The sequence below is a fragment of the Salvelinus namaycush genome, chromosome 9 (genome assembly GCF_016432855.1).
Source record: "Salvelinus namaycush isolate Seneca chromosome 9, SaNama_1.0, whole genome shotgun sequence".
In the NCBI taxonomy this organism is placed as follows: Eukaryota; Metazoa; Chordata; class Actinopteri; order Salmoniformes; family Salmonidae; genus Salvelinus; species Salvelinus namaycush.
In genome coordinates, this window is record NC_052315.1 from 28120411 (window position 1) to 28142056 (window position 21646).

Here is a 21646-nt window from a genome sequence, read left to right on the forward strand (position 1 = left end):
TCATCCCCCTCTTCAAAGGGGGAGACACTCTAGACCCAAACTGCTACAGACCTATATCTATTCTACCCTGCCTTTCTAAGGTCTTTGAAAGCCAAGTTAACAAACAGATCACCGACCATTTCGAATCTCACCGTACCTTCTCCGCTATGCAATCTGGTTTCAGAGCTGGTCATGGGTGCACCTCAGCCACGCTCAAGGTCCTAAACGATATCATAACCGCCATCAATAAGAGACATTACTGTGCAGCCGTATTCATCGACCTGGCTAAGGCTTTCGACTCTGCCAATCACAACATTCTTATTGGCAGACTCAACAGCCTTGGTTTCTCAAATGATTGCCTCTCTTGGTTCACCAACTAATTCGCCGATAGAGTTCAGTATGTCAAATCGGAGGGCCTGTTGTCCGGACCTCTGGCAGTCTCTATGGGGGTGCTACAGGGTTCAATTCTCGGGCCGGCTCTCTTCTCTGTATACATCAATGATGTCGCTCTCGCTGCTGGTGATTCTCTGATCCACCTCTACGCAGACGACACCATTCTGTATACCTCTGGCCCTTCTTTGGACACTGTGTTACCTAACCTCCAGATGAGCTTCAATGCCATACAACTCTCTTTCTGTGGCCTCCAACTGCTCTTAAATGCAAGTAAAACTAAATGCATGCTCTTCAACCGATCACTACCCGCACCTGCCCGCCCGTCCAGCATCACGGTTCTGACTTAGAATATGTGGACAACTACAAATACCAAGGTGACTGGTTAGACTGTAAACTCTCCTTCCAGACTCACATTAAACATCTCCAATCCAAAATTAAATCTAGAATCGGCTTCCTATTTCACAACAAAGCATCCTCCACTCATGCTGCCAAACATAAAACTGACCATCCTACTGATCCTTGACTTCGGCGATGTCATTTACAAAATAGCCTCCAACACTCTACTCAACAAACGGGATGCAGTCTATCACAGTGCCATTAGTTTTGTCACCAAAGCCCCATATACTACCCTCCACTGCGACCTGTATGCTCTCGTTGGCTGGCCCTCGCTTCATACTCGTCGCCAAACCCACTGGCTCCAGGTTATCTACAAGTCTCTGCTAGGTAAAGCTCCGCCTTATCTCAGCTCACTGGTCCCCATAGCAGCACCCACTCGTAGCACGCGCTCCAGCAGGTATATCTCACTGGTCACCCCCAAAGCCAATTCATCCTTTGGCCACCTATCCTTCCAGCTCTCTGCTGCCAATGACTGGAACGAAGCGTCCCACCGGCCAACATCCAATGAAAATGCAGAGCGCCAAATTCAAATAAATTACTAGAAAAGTGTAACTTTCATGAAATCACACATGCAATACACCAAATTAAAGCTACACTTGTTGTGAATCCAGCCAACATGTCAGATTTCAAAAAGGCTTTACGGCGAAAGCAAACGATGCTATTATCTGAGGACAGCACCCCAGTAAACAAACACAGACAATCCTATTTCAACCCTCCAGGCGTGACACAAAACGCAGAAATAAAGATATAATTCATGCCTTACCTTTGACAAGCTTCTTCTGTTGGCACTTTAATATTTCCCATAAACATCACAAATGGTCCTTTTGTTCGATTAATTCCGTCGATATATATCCAAACTGTCCATTTATTTGGCGCCTTTGATCCAGAAAAACACCGGTTCCAACTTGCGCAACGTGACTACAAAATATCTCATAAGTTACCTGTAAGCTTTGTCCAAACATTTCAAACTACTTTTGTAATACAACTTTATGTATTTTTAACGTAAATATCAATAAAATTGAAGAACTTATTTGTGTTCAATACTGGAGGAAAACAAAGTGTAGCTAGCTTTCAGGTCACGCGCCTGGAAAAAAGAGTACACTTCCCTCGAGCCTCATTCTGAACAGTGGTACTTCTTAATTTCTCAAAGGAAAAACGTGAACCAATTTCTAAAGACTGTTGACAGCCAGTGGGAGTGATAGGAACTGCAAGAAGGTCCCTTAGAAATCTAGATTCCCAATGTAAACCCATTGAAAAGAGAGTGACCTCAAAAAACAAATTCTGATTGGTTTGTCCTCGCTGTTTTGCCTGCCAAATAAGTTCTGTTATACTCACAGACATGATTCAAACAGTTTTAGACACTTCAGAGTGTTTTCTGTCCAAATCTACTAATAATATGCATATCCTAGCTTCTGGGCCTGAGTAGCAGGCAGTTTACTTTGGACACGCTTTTCATCCGGACGTGAAAATACTGCCACCTATCCAAGAGAAGTTAGGCACCAGTTGTCAGAGCAGCTCACAGATCACTGCACCTGTACATAGCTCATCTGTAAATAGCCCATCCAATCTACCTCATCCCCATACTGTATTTATTTATTTATCTTGCTCTATTGCACCCCAGTATCTCAACTTGCACATTCATCTTCTGCACATCCTACCGTTCCAGTGTTTAATTGCTATATTGTAATTAATTTGCCACCATAGCCTATTCTTTTGCCTTACCTCTCTTATCCTACCTCATTTGCATATGCTGTATATAGATTTTTCTACTGTATTATTGATTGTATGTTTGTTTATTCCATGTGTAACTCTGTGTTGTTGTATGTGTCGAACTGCTTTGCTTTATCTTGGCCAGGTCGCAGTTGCAAATGAGAACTTGTTCTCAACTAACCTACCTGGTTAAATAAAGGTGAAATAAAAAATAAAATAAATAAAACATCACTCAATGTGATTTTGATTTGAAAGGAATAATGCTGAGACTGGTGAAAACAAAATATGTTGTTAAGAAACTCTCTCGCCCATGTTTACACCAATCCAATGCTTTTTAACTGTAGTTAATTAAGTTACAGTAGAAGTCGGAAGTTTACATACACCTTAGCCAAATACATTTAAACTCAGTTTTTCACAACTCCTGACATTTAATCCTAGTAAAAATTCCCTGTCTTAGGTCAGTTAGGATCACCACTTTATTTAAAAAATGTGAAATGTCAGAATAATAGTAGAGAGAATGATTTATTTCAGCTTTTATTTCTTTCATCACATTCCCAGTGGGTCAGAAGTTTACATACACTCAATTAGTATTTGGTAGCATTGCCTTTAAATTGTTTAACTTGGGTCAAATGTTTCGGGTAGCCTTCCACAAGCTTACCACAATAAGTTGGGTGAATTTTGGCCCATTCCTCCTGACAGAGCTGGTGTAACTGAGTCAGGTTTGTAGTCCTCCTTGCTCCACATGCTTTTTCAGTTCTGCCCACACATTTTCTATATGATTGAGGTCAGGGATTTGTGATGGTCACTCCAATACCTTGACTTTGTTGTCCTTAAGCCATTTTGCCACAACTTTGGAAGTATTCTTGGGGTCATTGTCCATTTGGAAGACCCATTTGCGACCCAGCTTTAACTTCCTGACTGATGTCTTGAGATGTTGCTTCAAAATATTTTCCTCCCTCATGATTCCATCTATTTTGTGAAGTGCACCAGTCCCTTCTGCAGCAAAGCACCCCCACAACATGATACTGCCACCCCCATTCTTCACGGTTGGGATGGTGTTCTTCAGCTTGCAAGCCTCCCCCTTTTTCCTCCAAACATAACGATGGTCTTTATTGCCAAACAGTTATATTTTTGTTTCATCAGACCAGAGGACATTTCTCCAAAAAGTACAATCTTTGTCCCCATGTGCAGTTGCAAACCGTAGTCTGGCTTTTTATGGCGGTTTTGGAGCAGTGGCTTCTTCCTTGCTGAGCGGCCTTTCAGATTATGTCGATATAGGACTCGTTTTACTGTGGATATAGATACTTTTGTACCTGTTTCCTCCAGTATCTTCACAAGGTCCTTTGCTGTTGTTCTCGGATTGATTTGCACTTTTCACACCAAAGTACGTTCATCTCTAGGAGACAGAATGTGTCTCCTTCCTGAGCGGTATGACGGCTGTGTGGTCCCATGGTGTTTATACTTGCGTACTATTGTTTGTACAGATGAACGTCGTACCTTCAGGCATTTGGAAATTGCTCCCAAGGATGAACCAGACTTGTGGAGGTCTACAATTTTTTTTATGGGGTCTTGGCTGATTTCTTTTGATTTTCCCATGATGTCAAGCAAAGAGGACCTGAGTTTGAAGGTAGGCCTTGAAATACATCCATAGGTATGCCTCCAATTGACTCAAATTATGTAAATTAGCCTATCAGAAGCTTCTAAAGCCATGACATAATTTTCTGGAATTTTCCAAGCTGTTTAAAGGCACAGTCAACTTTGTGTATGTAAACTTCTGACCCACTGGAATTGTGATACAGTGAATTATAAGGTAAATAATCTGTCTGTAAACAATTGTTGGAAAAATGACTTGTGTCATTCACAAAGTAGATGTCCTAATCGACTTGCCAAAACTATAGTTTGTTAACAAGAAATTTGTTGGGTTGAAAAACGAGTTTTAATGACTCCAACCTAAGTGTAATTAAACTTCCGACTTCAACTGTAGATAGTAGGGCTGGAAATTGCCAGAGACCTTAGGTGCCAAGATGATATGTATTGCGATTCTCACAATTCTATGTATATTGCGATTCGAGACTGCAATTTTATTCCGATTTGATGTTCCAAACATATTTCTCACTATACAGTATGTCTTCTGCAGAGAGACAAAAGAGAACATGAGAAAATGAGTTTTGATCAGTGATGGAAATTAAAGTGCTGAAAACATGTTTGCTCAATATTTAAAAAGAGGATGGAGAACAAGGATTTAGGATAAAAAATGCAGAAGTTTTGGTGCAGGTACAGCCGACTAGCGCTAGCCAATGGTCTAGTGGTGCCTGGAGAAGTGGGTATACTCTAATTTTGCCAATTTCTTTTCCAAATGGCCCCCTTGGCAAAGGAAAGGCACCCTGTTTGAAAAAGTATATGAGAAACAGTGACATACACTTCGAATTAACTAAAATGATGAATCCCGTATTGGTCTTTCACAGTCAGGCCACCCCAAGCTGTTCTGTGCAGTAGGCTCATTCTGTAGTAGGCCTACTATTGAAACAGATAAACTGAGTCATAAATTCACAGGTTTCATATTTTCCCACATTTTTCAGGTTTTCATTCTTAGTCACACTTTCTTTCTTTTTTTTACAGAAAAACAACAAAATTATGTATGTATGTTCTAAGTCCATAACAATGCTTAAACCTGTCACGATCGTCTTTAGGTGAAAGAGAGGACCAAGGTGCAGCGTGATATAAATACATCCTCACTTTATTTGAAGATGAAACGAACACAAACTAGACAAAACAACCGTGACGCTACAAAACGAAAGTGCAGCCACACGCTACTAACGTCAAACATAGACAATTACCCACAATCTACCTAATGCCTATGGCTGCCTAAATATGGCTCTCAATCAGAGACAACTAATGACAGCTGTCTCTAATTGAGAACCAATCCAGGCAACCATAGACTACATAAACACCTACACTGAACACAACCCCATGAAATCTACAAAAAAAAACTATACAATACAAACACCCTATACGAGACAAAAACACACAAACATCCCCCATGTCACACCCTGACCTAAAATAATAAAGAAAACAAAGATAACTAAGGCCAGGGCGTGACAAAACCACATTTGAGGGTAGTTACTATTTTATTCCAGTGTGCTGGAACATAGTACTATTGTTGATTAGCAGTGTTTCTTTAGCTCAAAATATCATTATTATTTAACATTTAACTGAGAAGGTTTTGGGGAAAGTCTTTCCATCTACCAGAAGATGGTTAGGCCTATCATTAGCATGGCTATATTTTTCCTGTTCCTTAAAACTTCTCTAGGATAGGGGGCAGCATTTTCACGTTTGGATGAAAAGCATACCCAAATTCAACTGCCAGCTACTCATCCCCAGAAGATAAGATATGCATATTGTTAGTAGATTTGGATGGAAAACACTCTGAAGTTTGTAAAACTGTTTGAATCATGTCTGTGAGTATAACAGAACTTATTTGGCAGGCGAAACCCCGAGGACAAACCATTCAGAATTTTTTTTTTGAGGTCACTCTCTTTTCAATGGGTTTACATTGGGAATCTAGATTTCTAAGGGACCTTCTTGCAGTTCCTATCACTCCCACTGGCTGTCAACAGTCTTTAGAAATTGGTTCACGTTTTTCCTTTGAGAAATTAAGAAGTACCACTGTTCAGAATGAGGCTCGAGGGAAGTGTACTCTTTTTTCCAGGCGCGTGACCTGAAAGCTAGCTACACTTTGTTTTCCTCCAGTATTGAACACAAATAAGTTCTTCAATTTTATTGATATTTACGTTAAAAATACATAAAGTTGTATTACAAAAGTAGTTTGAAATGTTTGGACAAAGCTTACAGGTAACTTATGAGATATTTTGTAGTCACGTTGCGCAAGTTGGAACCGGTGTTTTTCTGGATCAAAGGCGCCAAATAAATGGACAGTTTGGATATATATCGACGGAATTAATCGAACAAAAGGACCATTTGTGATGTTTATGGGACATATTGGAGTGCCAACAACAGAAGCTCGTCAAAGGTACGGCATTAATTATATTTTTATTTCTGCGTTTTGTGTCGCGCCTTCAGGGTTGAAATATGCTTCTCTCTCTGTTTACTATGGTACTATCCTCAGATAATAGCATCGTTTGCTTTCGCCGAAAAGCCTATTTGAATTCTGACCTGTTGGCTGGATTCATAACCAGTGTAGCTTTAATTTGGTATCTTTCATGTGTGATTTAATGAAAGTTTGATTTTATAGTAATTTATTTGAATTTGGCGCTCTGCATTTTCTCTGGCTTTTGGCCAAGTGAGACAGTAGCGTCCCGCCTAAACTCAGATTTTTGGATATAAATATGAACTTTACCGAACAAAACATACATGTATTGTGTAACATGAAGTCCTATGAGTGTCATCTGATGAAGGATGTCTGGAAAAATGGCTGTGTTTTTCTGTGGCTATGTACTGACCTAACATAATCGTTTGGTGTGCTTTCGCCGTAAATCCTTTTTGAAATCAGACATGTTGGCTGGATTCACAACAAGTGTAGCTTTAATTTGGTGTCTTTCATGTGTGATTTCATGAAGGTTTGATTTTTATAGTAATTTATTTGAATTTGGCCCTCTGCATTTTTACTGGCTTTTGGCCAAGTGGGACGTTAGCGTCCCACATATCCCAGAGAAGTTAACCACCTGGCTATCTGCTGCCCCAAAAGAGAAACCAGATGGGAGACAGACAATCAACACCTTTACTGTTTAAATGTACTGTTTTAAACATTTTCACATAACTGCCTACACAATAACATTCAAAGTAAAAATTAAGTTAAACTTCATCCATAACGAAACTAAAAGAAATGCTTTTGGGTTGGTTAACTGCTTGATGGATGTGAAGTGAACTTGTTCACAGGTGTAAGAGTTAGGTAGGTAAAGAGCAGAGTTATAGTCTTGGCTATGAGACCTGTCCTAATCTTGTTGGGTGACAGAGCAGAGCAGGGCAGGGCCGGGGCAGCAGAGGGGATGAAAGTAGTGTAGTGGAGGTATGCGGCCTATCAATTAATAGAGCTGATGGAACAGATCGGAATGTTTGGCTTTAAATGTTGATAAACTGTCATTTTTTCACATTTTAGGCACAGCAATGCAATGTACACACGGCAGTAGGCCTACGCGTGAATGGTCCAAAATGCAATTTGCAGGAAAACACTGTTCTAAAATGTGCACCGCACATGCAAGTGGTTTCATGGACAGAGATGGAAATATCCGTTAGAAAGAGGGGGGACTTAAAGATGCAACTATTATGGGTTGCCAATTTGATTAGGATAATGCCTTTGGCTGCTAGACAATGAAAGAAAGAAATTATAAAAATAATTGCCTCCACGTTTCTACGGTGGGATTTTGTCTATATGCTACTTTGAAGCAAGGTAAGACATGCCTCATAATGAGGTAAAACATTCAGGTTTCAGACAATTAGAGCGTTGGGCCAGTAACCGAAAGGTTGCTGGATCGAATCCCTGAGCTGTCAAGGTACAAATCTGTTGTTCTGCACTTGACCAAGGCAGTTAATCCACTGTTCCCCGGTAGGCCATCATTGTAAATAAGAATTTGTTCTTAACTGACTTGCCTAGTTAAATTTAAAGAAAGTATGCCTTAACATTCACCAGTTATTATGTGTAGATTTTACATTGGGATTCACAACACCTTTTATTAGGATAAAATTGGTCTGCATTTTTGTAATGGCAAACAACTTGTACTGTGTTAATTATTACTCTCATTCAAGTAAAATGCTGCAAGTAAATCTAGGTTTACAGATAGAATAAGGAAATATATTTCTTCAGAGTGGCTGTACCAAGCGGAGTGCAGCACACCTGGTGTCTGAGGGGCCTCAGCTTGTCATCTCATATTTATGTAACAGAAATGTCATGACACAAGGCATTACACCACAAGAACCTGCACTGTCCTGCACTGCTATGACAGATCCTCTCACAGTTTAGAGACGTGGTGGAATGTGTGTGTTTTACTAGCAATAGATTCAGGCCTACTGTACAATTGTACAATACAGTGTCAAGACAAGCAAGATAACTTATTTTCAAAGTAAGAGACAGACAGACAAACACACTCATATAGACACACCAGTAGAAAGTGTCAGTATGAGTATTTGGAAACGGTGAATGAAAAAGTACACTGTCGTTCTCACTGGTGTGTTGTGATGTGGTTTAGGGAAATTCTTAATGGGTTTTTACGTGGTTAGTTTCCTTACTGTGGACAGCCATGCGTGGGTTGTTGGCGAGGTGAACTCATGTTGAGTTTGCCTAACAGTGGAGGTTAGATTCAGACAGCCAGACACTATAATGCCAGTGTCACAAATCCCCAAATTACTGTATGCCACTGGAACTGGCCATTTCTGGTCCCATGATGTTAGTCAGCTCTCAAGTGTAACCACACAGTAGTCTGTAATGCTGACTGTATCTCTGGACGTGGGCTGAATACTCTAACGTTAACTTCATTCAGAGGTTCAGCTCTATGGTGAAATGTAGTTGTATATGCATTTTTTTGTGTCAGTGATGAATGCTCCTCCAGGGAGAGGTATATACAGTGCCTTCGGAAAGTATTCAGACCCATTCAAATTTTCCACATTTTGTTAGGTTATAGTCTTATTCCAAAATGTATTAAATCGTTTTTTCCCCCTCATCAATCTACACACAATAGCCCATAATGACAAAGCAAAAACTTTTTTTTTAAACATTTTTGCTAATTTATTACAGCATCGATTCTTCTTGGGTACGACGCTACAAGCTTGGCACACATGTATTTGGGGAGTTTCTCCCATTCTTCTCTGCAGATCCTCTCAAGCTCTGTCAGGTTGGATAGAGAGTGTTGCTGCACAGCTATTTTCAGGTCTCTACAGAGATGTTCGATCGGGTTCAAGTCCAGGCTCTGGCTGGGCCACTCAAGGACATTCAGAGACTTGTCCCGAAGCCACTCCTGCATTGTCTTGGCTGTGTGCTTAGGGTCGTTGTCCTGTTGGAAGGTGACGCTTCGCCCCAGTCTGATGTCCTGAGCGCTCTGGAGCAGGTTTTCATCAAGGATCTCTCTGTACTTTGCTCCGTTCATCTTTGCCTCGATCCTGACTAGTCTTCCAGTCCCTGCCGCTGAAAAACATCCCAACAGAATGATGCTGCCACCACCCTGCTTCACCGTAGGGATGGTGCCAGGTTTCCTCCAGACGTGACTCTTGGCATTCAGGCTAAAAAGTTAAATCTTGGTTTCATCAGGTCTGAGAAGGTTTGGTGCTAAAGAGTTCAATCTTGGTTTTTCTCATGGTCTGAGAATCTTTGTGCCTTTTGGCTTCTGTCTGGCCACTCTACCATAAAGGCCTGATTGATGGAATGCTGCTGAGATGGTTGTCGTTCTGGAAGGTTCTCCCATCTCCACAGAGGAACTCTAGAGTTTTGTCAGACTGACCATCGGGTTTTGGTCACCTCCCTGACCAAGGCCCTTCTCCTCCAATAGCTCATTTGGCAGGGCAGCCAGCTCTAGGAAGAGTCTTGGTGGTTCCAAAAAACGTCAATTTAAGAATGATGGAGGCCACTGTGTTCTTGGGGACCTTCAATGCTGCAGAAATACTTTGGTACCCTTCCACAGATCTGTGCCTCGAGACAATCCTGTTTCAGAGCTCTACGGACAATTCCTTTGACCTCATGGCTTGGTTTTTGCACTAACAAGCACTGTCAACTGTGGGGCCATATATAGACAGGTGTGTGCCTTTCCAAATCATGTCCAATCAATTGAATCTACCACAGGTGGACTCCAATCAAGTTGTAGAAACATCTCAAGGTTGATCAATTGAAACAGGATGCACCTGAGCAAAATTTTGAGTCTCCAAGCAACGGGTCTGAATACTTATGTAAATGTGATATCCGTTTATTTTATTTTATACATTTGCCAACATTTGTAAAAACCTGTGTCATTGTGAGTATTGTGTGTAGATTGCTGAGTTGAAAAAAAACAAAATGTGGAAAACGTCAAGGGGTCTGAATACTTTCCGAAGGCACTGTATTTCCCTTAGAGCAGAGGAGCAGCGTTCATAAGGCCTGCTGAAGTCTGAACCAGTCGCCAGGTTGGCAGGTTACAGAGCACCTCACGTGGGAACTACCTCATCCACCTCAGAGGATTTAAACCTGAGGATGTCAACCTGAGACGAGGTGCACTCTTAATCATCTTAAGAGCAAAGCTGGGAGCAGCCTGGGTCAGATAAGGAAGAGTGAAGCTCTGTCTTCACAGGCATCTTATAGAGACTTTCTACTGACTTCAGGTGTATACAGTGAGAGAGAGAGAGAGAGAGAGAGAGAGAGAGAGAGAGAGAGAGAGAGAGAGAGAGAGAGAGAATAGGATGAATGTATTAGTTAAAGCTCTGTGATTCTGTCATCCTGTTACTGGTTATTAGGCTTTAAGATCGAAGAAAGATAAACCCAGTAGAAATGTACTTGGTTGGGAGTCATCACCAGCAGCTCTAAATGGCAAGGTTCACTTCAATAACAGCTCAATGCAGTAGTTTCTCACTTCAAATGGAAAACATAATTTCACAATTAAGTTAAAAATGCTTTTGAAAGTCTTTTCATTGGTTCTGAATCAGGCCTATTCAACACTAAGGACATAGCAATTGCGTTTCGCATTTTCTAAACAGTTTCCCCTTAAAGTCTGAAGTATTCTGCAAGTGGCTCCAGCTGCTGTGGAAGTGCATGTGGGGAGATAAGGAGACATCATGGTCTCCGGTCGTTCTCAGATCCTCTCTGTATGTGTCAGGGAATGGAATACAGAGTCCTTGGCTGCTTTGATGTGTCTGAGAAGAGATCACTCAGTGTTATGTTGCATATGAGTGCTACAGGCGTCACTAAAGACCCTGGTTCGATCCTGGCCTGTATCACAACCGGCCGTGATCAGGAGTCCCATAGGACGGCGCACAATTGGCCCAGCGTTGTCTGGGGTAGGCCGTCATTGTAAAAATAAGAATTTGTTCTGTACTGACTTGCCTGGTTAAATAAAACAAATATGTTGTTCTTTCCTCTTTCTATCTCTCTCTCTCTTTCTCTTCTGCAGATTGTGGTGTGGTCACAAGAAGGAGAGAGTAAAACCGAGTAGAGTGTTGTACAATGTGCTAGGAGTGAAGGAAAGAAGACAAGCTCTGTTGTTTTTCTGATATTCTTGAGGTGTCAGAGAGACCGAACAGGACGTAGAGATGGGACGGAAGAAGATACAGATCACGAGGATCATGGATGAGAGGAACAGGCAGGTCAGTGTCATCCCCCTACCCTCCACTCAACATAAAGAAGCCTCTCTCTCTCTCTTGCCACACACAGGCTAATGGCGGTAGGCTACTGTTGCCCTGTATGGAGTTGAAAACAGGAGTTAACTTCTCAACACTTAACCACCTGTTTTGAAATCTTGACAGGGACTCAGAGTGCCCACTGACTACACAGGACCAGGCATGTGCACAGATAGGGCTCTACCTGTGCAGAGCACATGCCCCTTTGCAATACCACTCACCAAGTGCCCTTTTGGGTGGGGGTATACCATTTTTTTGTAAACAGTTTTTGTTGTTGTTGTTCTGAACCCACTGCCCGCAAGTCGTTGTGACATTGTGAAGTTCGCCACGAAATGCATCAGTGATTCGTATTTCCAGAAACTTTCTGAAACGGCACGTATGTCTACACTTTGTGTAGCCGTTAGCGATGAAGCAAATTATAACAATCTTCTGGTAGAGATGGAAAGGCTTTCCCAAAAACCTTTTCAATTAAAATGTTAACTACAATGTAGCCTATGCCTACCTGACAGAATGATATTATGATCATTTAAATCAATCCAGTGGCCATTTGTTTTGCAAACTCTGAAATCACATGAGTCTACAGAAACATCACTAACCAAACAACGGTCTCTTCCTGGTTCGAATTAAAGGGTAACTACACACAAACTTTAAATGTTTCATTTTTCCCAGACCTCAAAAGTGGTCTCCTGTTGTGGTGTAAACATTTTTTTGGACTTAGAACATTCAATTTGGTTTTTGTGAACGGAACTGGGAAAAATGGAAAACGGAATTGATGAAAAAATCTATACGGAATCAGGCAAAATTAGGACAGGTGGAAAGGGATGGATCTGCTTGGGTAGGGGCTTTATGATTGGCTGAGGGGGACCCAGGAAGAGGAAGTGTTTGGGGCTGGTGATGTCACAATCTTCTTATCCAATGGCAAGGAAGAATGGGCTCTGAGGTTGACTTTTTGGGGGGGAGAGAGACTGGTAACTATCTCACCGATGTCTATCCATTAATTTCTCTGTCTCATGCTCTATTGCTCTGGCTGGCTCTCCCTTTTCCCCTAGTTTACTTCTCTCTTCTGGGGGTCGTAGAGAAAAACGGAGAACACCATCTTGTAGGTCAGACCATTCTGACGCCACAGACATTTCCATGATTAAATCAATTTTCAGGATGTCTCATGCTGTTAAAAAACACAGCTCTATCTTTGCCACCTTTCACCGCAGATGCGTAAGTGCGACACTGGTGGATGGAAAAAAAACATATCTCTAGCTTAAACTGACAGATTTTGGGGCCTCCCGGGTGGCACAGTGGTCTAGGGCACTGCATCGCAGTGCTAGCTGCGCCACCAGAGTCTCTGGGTTCGCGCCCAGGCTCTGTCGCAGCCGGCCGCGACCGGGAGGTCCGTGGGGCGACGCACAATTGGCCTAGCGTCGTCCGGGTTAGGGAGGGTTTGGCCGGTAGGGATATCCTTGTCTCATCGCGCTCCAGCGATTCCTGTGGCGGGCCGGGCGCAGTGCGCGCTAACCAAGGGGGCCAGGTACACGGTGTTTCCTCCGACACATTGGTGCGGCTGGCTTCCGGGCTGGAGGCGCGCTGTGTTAAGAAGCAGTCCGGCTTGGTTGGGTTGTGCTTCAGAGGACGCATGGCTTTCGACCTTCGTCTCTCCCGAGCCCGTACGGGAGTTGTAGCGATGAGACAAGATAGTAATTACTAGCGATTGGATACCACGAAAGGGGATAAAATAAAATATAAAAAATGACAGATTTTTGGGGGGATTTTTGTTATGTAACTTAGATTGATGCGCCGGTGCGTCAATCGACTCTAGGGGGTTAAAATGACCGATTTTTATAGGCATTTTTTTATTATGCTAATTTGATTTTCGCGAGGGCGCGGACATCGACCTTAAAGGGTTAACATGCTTTTTTTAATGACATCTCTGTACCCAGCACATACAATTATCTGTAAGGTCCCTCAGTTGAGGAGTGAATTTCAAACACAGATTCAACCACAAATGCCAGGGAGGTATTCCAATGCCTCGCAAAGATATGCCTCCTTCCGTGGCCTCCAACTGCTCTTAAACGCTAGTAAAACTAAATGCATGCTCTTCAACCGATTGCTGCCCGCACCCGCCTGCCTAGCATCACTACTCTGGACGGTTCTGACTTAGAATATGTGGACAACTATAAATACCTAGGTGTCTGGCTAGACTGTAAACTCTCCTTCCAGACTCATATTAAGCATCTACAATCCAAAATTACATCTAGAATTGGCTTCCTATTTCGCAACAAAGCCTCCTTCACTCATGCTGCCAAACATACCCTCGTAAAACTGACAATCCTGCCGATCCTTGACTTCGGCGATGTCATTTACAAAATAGCCTTGCAACACTCTACTCAGCAAATTGGATGCAGTCTATCACAGTGCATCAGTTTTGTCACCAAAGCCCCATATACTACCCACCACTGCGACCTGTATGCTCTCATCGGCTGGCCCTCGCTACATATTCGTCGCCAAACCCACTGGCTCCAGGTCATCTATAAGTCTTTCCTAGGTAAAGCTCCGCCTTATCTCAGCTCACTGGTCACCATAGCAACAACCACCCGTAGCACGCGCTCCAGCAGGTATATTTCACTGGTCATCCCCAAAGTCAATCCTCGTTTGGCCGCCTTTCCTTCCAGTTCTCTGCTGCCAATGACTGGAACGAATTGCAAAAATCACTGAAGTTGGAAACTTATCTCCCTCACTAACTTCAAGCATCGGCTGTCAGAGCAGCTTACCGATCGCTGCAGCTGTACACAGCCCATCTGTAAATAGCCCATCCAACCAACTACCTACCTCATCCCCATATTTGTTTTTGTTTTTTTCTGCTCTTTTGCACACCAGTATCTCTATTTGCACATCCTCATCTGCACATCTATCGCTCCAGTGTTAATTGCTTAAAATTGTAACTACCTCGCCACTATGGCCTATTTATTGCCTTACCTCCTTACTTCATTTGCACACACTGTATACAGATTTTATCCTGTGTTATTGACTGTACTTTTGTTTATCCCATGTGTAACTCTGTGTTGTTGTTTTTGTCGCATTGCTTTGCTTTATCTTGGCCAGGTCGCAGTTGTAAATGAGAACTAGTTCTCAACTGGCCTACCTGGTTAAATAAAGGTGATTTACATTTTTTTTTTTAAAGAAGAGCACCTATAGGTAGATGGGTCAAAAAACAAAAACATTGACATTGAATATCACTTTGAGCATGGTGAAGTTATTAGTTACACTTGGATGATGTATCAATACACCCAGTCACTACAAAGATACAGGCTTCCTTCCTAATTCAGTTGCCGGAAAGGAAGGAAACCGCTCATGGATTTCACCATTAGGCCAATGGCAACTTTAAAAGAGTTGCAGAGTTTATAGCTGTGATAGAAAACTAAGGATTGATCAACAAATTGTAGTTACTCCACAATACTAACCTAATTGACAGAGTAAAAAGAAGGACGCCTGTACAGAATAAAAATATTCCAAAACATTTATCCTGTTTGCAACAAGGCAGTGAAGTAATACTGAAAAAAAATTGTCAAAGCAATTCACTTTTTATCCGGAATACAAAGTGAATACAAAGTGTTACGTTTGGGGAAAAAACAATACAACACATTACTGAATACCACTCTCCATACTTTCAAGCATGGTGGTGGCCACATTATGTTATGGGTATGCTTGTTATCATTAAGGACTGGTGAGTTTTTCAGGATAAAAAATAAACGGAAGGGAGCTAAGCACAGGCAAAATGCTAGAGGAAAACCTGTTTTAGTCTGCATTCCACCAGACACTGGGAGATGAATTCACCTTTCAGCAGGTCAATAACCTAAAATACAATGCCAAATCTACACGGGAGTTGCTTTCCAAGAAGACAATGAATGTTCCTGAGTGGCAGAGTACAGCTTTGACTTAAATCTACTTGAAAATCTATGGAAAGACCTGAAAATGGTTGTCCAGCAATAATGGTTGTCTAGCAATAATCAACAACCATTTTGAAAAGAATAATGGCAAACGTTATGCAATCCAATCCAAGCTCATAGAGACTTACCCAGAAAGGCTCACAGCTGTAATCGCTGCCAAAGGTGCTCCTACAAAGTTTTAACACAGGGGTGTGAATACTCAGGAGAATGGCAAAATGACATCAATCTGTAAGTCATTGAGAGAGGACATCAGTTTTGTATGTGAATCCATGATAACAATGACGGAGAAATCAGATTATCTCGAGGGACAATCAAGGCGGAACAACATTGTTGTGGACGGAACTGCAGAATCTCCACATGAGACCTGGATGGAGTCTGAGGACAAAGTGAGGGAAATGATCTTGGAAAAACTGAAGTTGGACCACAGGAAGGTTGAGGTGGAGCGCGCCCACATGACTGGAAAACCCACCACCGGACCAGGTGACAGGCTCAGGCCGATAGTGGTCAGGTTCCTGAAGTTCAAGGACAAGGTAGCTGTTCTGGAAAGTGCCAAGAACTTGAGAGGAACGTATATCTTCCTCAATCAGGACTGTCCTGAAGCTGTGTGCCAGAAGAGGAAATAACTTATCCCAGCCATGAAAGCTGCTGGAGCCCGTGGGGACATTGCTTACATCTGTTATGACGGGCTCATTGTCCACCCTCTCTCCAAAAAGCCTGGAAGGAATGAGAAAGCCAAGCCTATGGGTTTGTAGCTTCAACCCCGCAGCACACACACATACTTACACACACCAACTGATTAATGGACTGCTGAATGTATATTTTTTTTCTCTTGCTTTGTTTGCTCTTTTCCATTTTATGTCTATCTTTGATAAGCTACCCAGGAAAGTGATGAAAATAGCCCATATTAATATATGTAGCCTTAGAAATTCATGAAATCAATAACTTGCTAACATCCGATAACATTCATATGTTAGCCATTTCTGAGACTCACTTAGATATTTAATTTGATGATACAGCAGTAGCAATACAAGGATATAACATCTATATAAGACAGGAATGCTTATGGGGAGGTGTTGCTGTATATATTCAGAGCCATATCCCTGTAATGCTTAGAGAATATCTTATGTCAAGTGTAATTGAAGTGTTGTGGTTTCAGGTTCACCTGGCACATCTAAAGCCTTTTATTTTGGTGTGTTGCTATAGGCCACCAAATGCTAACAGTCCGTGTCTAAATAATATGTGTGAAATGCTTGATAGTGTATGTGAAGTAAACAGAGAGGTCTACTTTCTTGGGGACCTGAATATTGACTGGTTTTCATCAAACTGTCTGCTCAAGAGGAACCTTTCACTGTAACCAGTGCCTGTAATCTGGTGCAGGTTATTAATCAACCTACCAGGGGTTTACAAACACTACAGGAACAAGATCATCCACATGTATTGATCACATTTTTACTTATACTGCAGAACTTTGTTCTAAAGCTGTATCCGTACCCATTGGATGCAGTGATCACAATAAAGTGTCTGTATCCAGGAAAGCCAAAGTTTCAAAAAGCTGGGCCTTAAACATTGAATAAGAGATCATACAAAATATTTTGCTGTGACTCTTATGTGGAAACTGTTTAAAATTATTTGTTAGTCTGATGTGATTAATAAGGAGCATCCAGAGGCTGCACTTGTTGAATTCATGAAATTGCTTCTTCCAATTATTGATAAACATGGACCTGTTAAGAAACGTACTGTTAGAACTGTTAAGGCTCAATGGATTGATGAGGAATTGCAGAACTGTATGGCTGAAAGAGATGGGGGAAAAGGAGTGGCTAATAAGTTTGGCTGTACATCTGACTGTCTGACTTACTGCAAATTGAGTAATCATGTGACAAAACTCAACAAAAAGAAGAACAAACTGTATTATGAAGCCAAGATCAATGATATAAAGAATGATGGGGTTAAAACATTGCAGCACTTTAAATTAAATGATGGGCAGAAAGACTAATTCAACTCCTTCTTTCATCGAATTAGATAGCTTATTCATCACAAAACCATTTGATATTGCCAATTATTTAATGATTACTTTATTGGCAAAGTGGGAAAACTTACGCAGGAAATGCCAACAACAAACAGTGAGCCATCGTACTCATGTATAAAAAACTAATAATGAAAGAAAGGCATTGCAAGTTTGAATTTTGTAAAGTTAGTGTGGGAGAGGTGGCAAAATTATTGTTATCGATCAATAATGACAAACCTCCTGGCATTGACATCTTAGATGGAAAGCTACTGCGGATGATATCTGACTCTATAGCCACTCCTATCTGTCATATCTTTAATCTGAGCCTAGAGGAAAGTTTTTGTCCTCAGGCCTGGAGGGAAACCAAAGTTATTCCGCTAAGGAAGAGTGGTATGTGGCCTTTACAGGTTCTAACAGCAGACCTATCAGCTTGCTGCCAGCTCTTAGCAAACTGTTGGGGAAAAATGTGTTTGACCAAATACAATGCTACTTCTCTGTAAACAAATTAACAACATACTTTCAGCATGCTTATAGAGAAGGGCACTCAACATGTACTGAACAATGACTGATGATTGGTTGAAAGAAATTGATATAAGAAGATTGTGGCAGCTGTACTGTTAGATTTCAGTGCAGCCTTTGATATTATTGACCATAACCAGTTGTTGAGCAAATTTCTGTGTCATGGCTTTTCAACCACTGCCATATTGTGGATTCAGAGCTATCTATCTAATAGAACTCAGAAGGCTTTCTTTAATGGAAGCTTCTCTAATGTCAAACATGTAACGTGTGGTGTACCGCAGGACAGCTCTCTAGGCCCTGTACTCTTTTCTATTTTTCCTTCTTTTCACTCTGTCAATTAGGTTAGTATTGTGGAGTAACTACAATGTTGTTGATCCATCCTCAGTTTTCTCCTATCACAACCAATACAATCTCTAACTGTTTTAAAGTCACCTTTGGCACTGTGCCATGAGGGAGGAAGAATTTTAAAAATTATGAGCATGGCCTTATTTCTATTACCGGATGTTGGATGACTGACATTCATATTCCATTCACCCAGTTCAATGTAGCATCGATAGGTTTAGGCTACTACATTATATTCAAATTTTCCCCATACCCATCTTGAGGTTGCTACAACCAAGCCTATGAATGAAAGTTTACACTGTAGGTGCACACAGGTCGAGAGAAAAATATGAGGTGACAGACAGTGACCGATGGATAGACTGTGACACATTCAGTACTGCCTTGCACACTCTTGCCTGCATCTAGCTTATCTAGGGTGTAATCATTAGTTCAACAGTTGCAAACGAGAGTTTCTATTGGACAAATTCTGGTGTTTTTATCCCCATTTCGTTTTCTTCCATTTAATAAAAGTTTTTCAACAGAATCGTCGGACGGAATACACCCCTGATCGCGCCTAAACACAGTTCACTTTCATAGCTGCCACGTTGTATTCCTTGTAGCCTCTATGCACTCTCCTCCTCTCACATTTTACATTTGTTTGTAGACTTCAATGCACAACACATCAGCTGTATGTGACCAGGCAAAAAAAATATTCCAATGCAAACCATGTCATAACCCCCTCACACATCCTACATCGTTGTCCCGATAGCTAACATAGTATCCCTCTGTTGAGTAGGCTAAACAAGCCATCTGCATTTGCTAGCTAAGTAAGTGAAACTGAAAGTGAAAAAAATGACAATCTCTCTCTTGCTTCACCTTTATTTTTGAAGAAATTAATTTGTTGAACTGTTCAACTATTGTCTTTCTCTCTCTATGAGTCAACTACTCACCACCTTTTATGCACTGCAGTGCTAGCTAGCTGTAGCTTATGCTTTCAGTACTTTTCTTTTGGGGTGTTGCTACAGGCCACCAAGTACGAACAGTCAGTATCTAAATAATATGTGTGAAATGCTTGATAGTGTATGTAATGTAAACAGAGAGAGAAAATTGATAATTAGAAGATTGTGGGAGCTGTACTGTTAGATTTCAGTGCAGTCTTTAATATTATTGACCATAACCTGTTGTTGGAAAAACGGTTTGTGTTATGGCTTTTCAACCTCTGCCATATCGTGGATTCAGAGCTATATATCTAATAAAACTCAAATGGTTTTCTTTAATGGAAGCTCCTCTAATGTCAAACAAGTAAAGTGTGGTGTACCGCAGAGCAGCTCTCTAGGTCCTGTACTCTTTTCTATTTTTACCAATGACCTGCCACTAGCATTAAAGAAAGCATGTGAGTCCATGTATGCTGATGATTCAGCCGTATACGGATCAGCAGCCACAGCTAATGCGGTCACTGAAACCCTTAATAAAGAGTTGCAGTCTGTTTTGGATTGGGTGGGCAGTAATACACAGGTCCTGAAACTCTCTAAAACTCAGAGCATTGTATTTGGTACAAATCATTCCCTAAGTTCTAGTCCTTAGCTGAATCTGGTAATGAATGGTGTGGCTATTGAACAAGTTCAGGAGACTAAATTACTTGGCGTTACCTTAGATTGTAAACTGTCATGGTCATAATGTTCGTAATGGCTGCTCAGTGAAACAACCGGTCCTGATTTTGTCATAGATGCTTGCTAAGAAACTTTAATGAGCAAGCCTTCCTTCATGACCTGGCCTCTGTAAATTGGTACAGAATCAGTTTGATCCCCTCTGTTGACGACGCTTGGACCTTCTTTTTTGATATTTTCAGTGATATTGTTAACAAACACACCCCATAAAGAAAATTTGTATTAAAAACAGGTTCAGCCCCTGGTTCAACCGTGAAAGAATTTGGCGAAAGGCTCGGCACACGCATACTCAGGCTGACTGGCTCTCGTTCAGGCAAATTAGAAATAAGTGTAATCGGGCTATCTGGATGGCCATAGTTAGATACTTTAAGGAACAGTTCTCTCTCTGTGGGTCTAACCCCAAGAAGTTCTGGAAAAATGACCTGGAGAATAAACCCTCCTCCTCACAGCTGCCCATGTTCCTTAAAGTTGATGATGTGGTTGTTACTGACAAGAAGCACATGGCTGAGCTTTTTAAATCACCAATTCATTAATCCAGCCGCAATGCCAGATTTCAAAAAGGCTTTACTGCGAAAGCAAACCATGCTATTATCTGAGGACAGCACCCCATCAAACAAAGACAGAAAATCATAATTCAACCCGCCAGGCGCGACACGAAACTCAGAAATAAAGATATAATTCATGCCTTACCTTTGACGAGCTTCTTCTGTTGGCACTCCAATATGTCCCATAAACATCACAAATGGTCCTTTTGTTCAATTAATTCCATCGTTATATATCCAAAATGTTCATTTATTTGGCGCGTTTGATCCAGAAAAACACCGGTTCCAACTCGCACAACATGACTACAAAATATCTCATAAGTTACCTGTAATCTTTGTCCAAACATTTCAAACAACTTTCCTAATATAACTTTAGTTTTTTTTTAACGTAAATAATTGATAAAATTTAAGACGGGATAAACTGCGTTCAATACCGGAGGAAAACAAAGTGGAGCGTGCTTTTCAGGTCACGCGCCTCTATCAAACAGTACACTTCACTCGACCCTCGTTCTGGACAGCCCTACTTCTTCATTACACAAAGGAAAAACATCAAGCAATTTCTAAAGATTGTTGACATCCAGTGAAAGCGATAGGAACTGCAAGCAACTGCCTTAGAATTCTAGAATTCCAATGAAAATCATTGAAAAGAGAGTGACCTCAACATTTTTCCCCCTGGATGGTTTGTCCTCGCTGTTTCGCCTGCCAAATAAGTGCTGTTATACTTACAGACATCATTCAAACAGTTTTATAAACTTCAGAGTGTTTTCTATCCACATCTATTAATACTATGCATATCCTAGCTTCTGGGCCTGAGTAGCAGGCAGTTTACTTTGGGCACGCTTTTCATCGGGACGTGAAAATACCGCC

The 21646-nt window shown here is 41.4% G+C and overlaps 1 protein-coding gene across 2 annotated transcripts in view; it reads left to right on the forward strand.

Moving 5' to 3' along the window:
• The window catches only part of LOC120053929 (myocyte-specific enhancer factor 2A-like), a 126414-nt gene that overhangs the window by 30368 nt on the left and 74400 nt on the right, over positions 1-21646 (forward strand). For both annotated transcript variants that reach the window (XM_039001244.1, XM_039001243.1), the window contains exon 3: positions 11562-11754. In XM_039001244.1, coding sequence (XP_038857172.1) covers positions 11701-11754 — 54 coding nt within the window. In that variant the 5' untranslated portion in view covers positions 11562-11700. The remainder of the gene's footprint in view (positions 1-11561; positions 11755-21646) is intronic.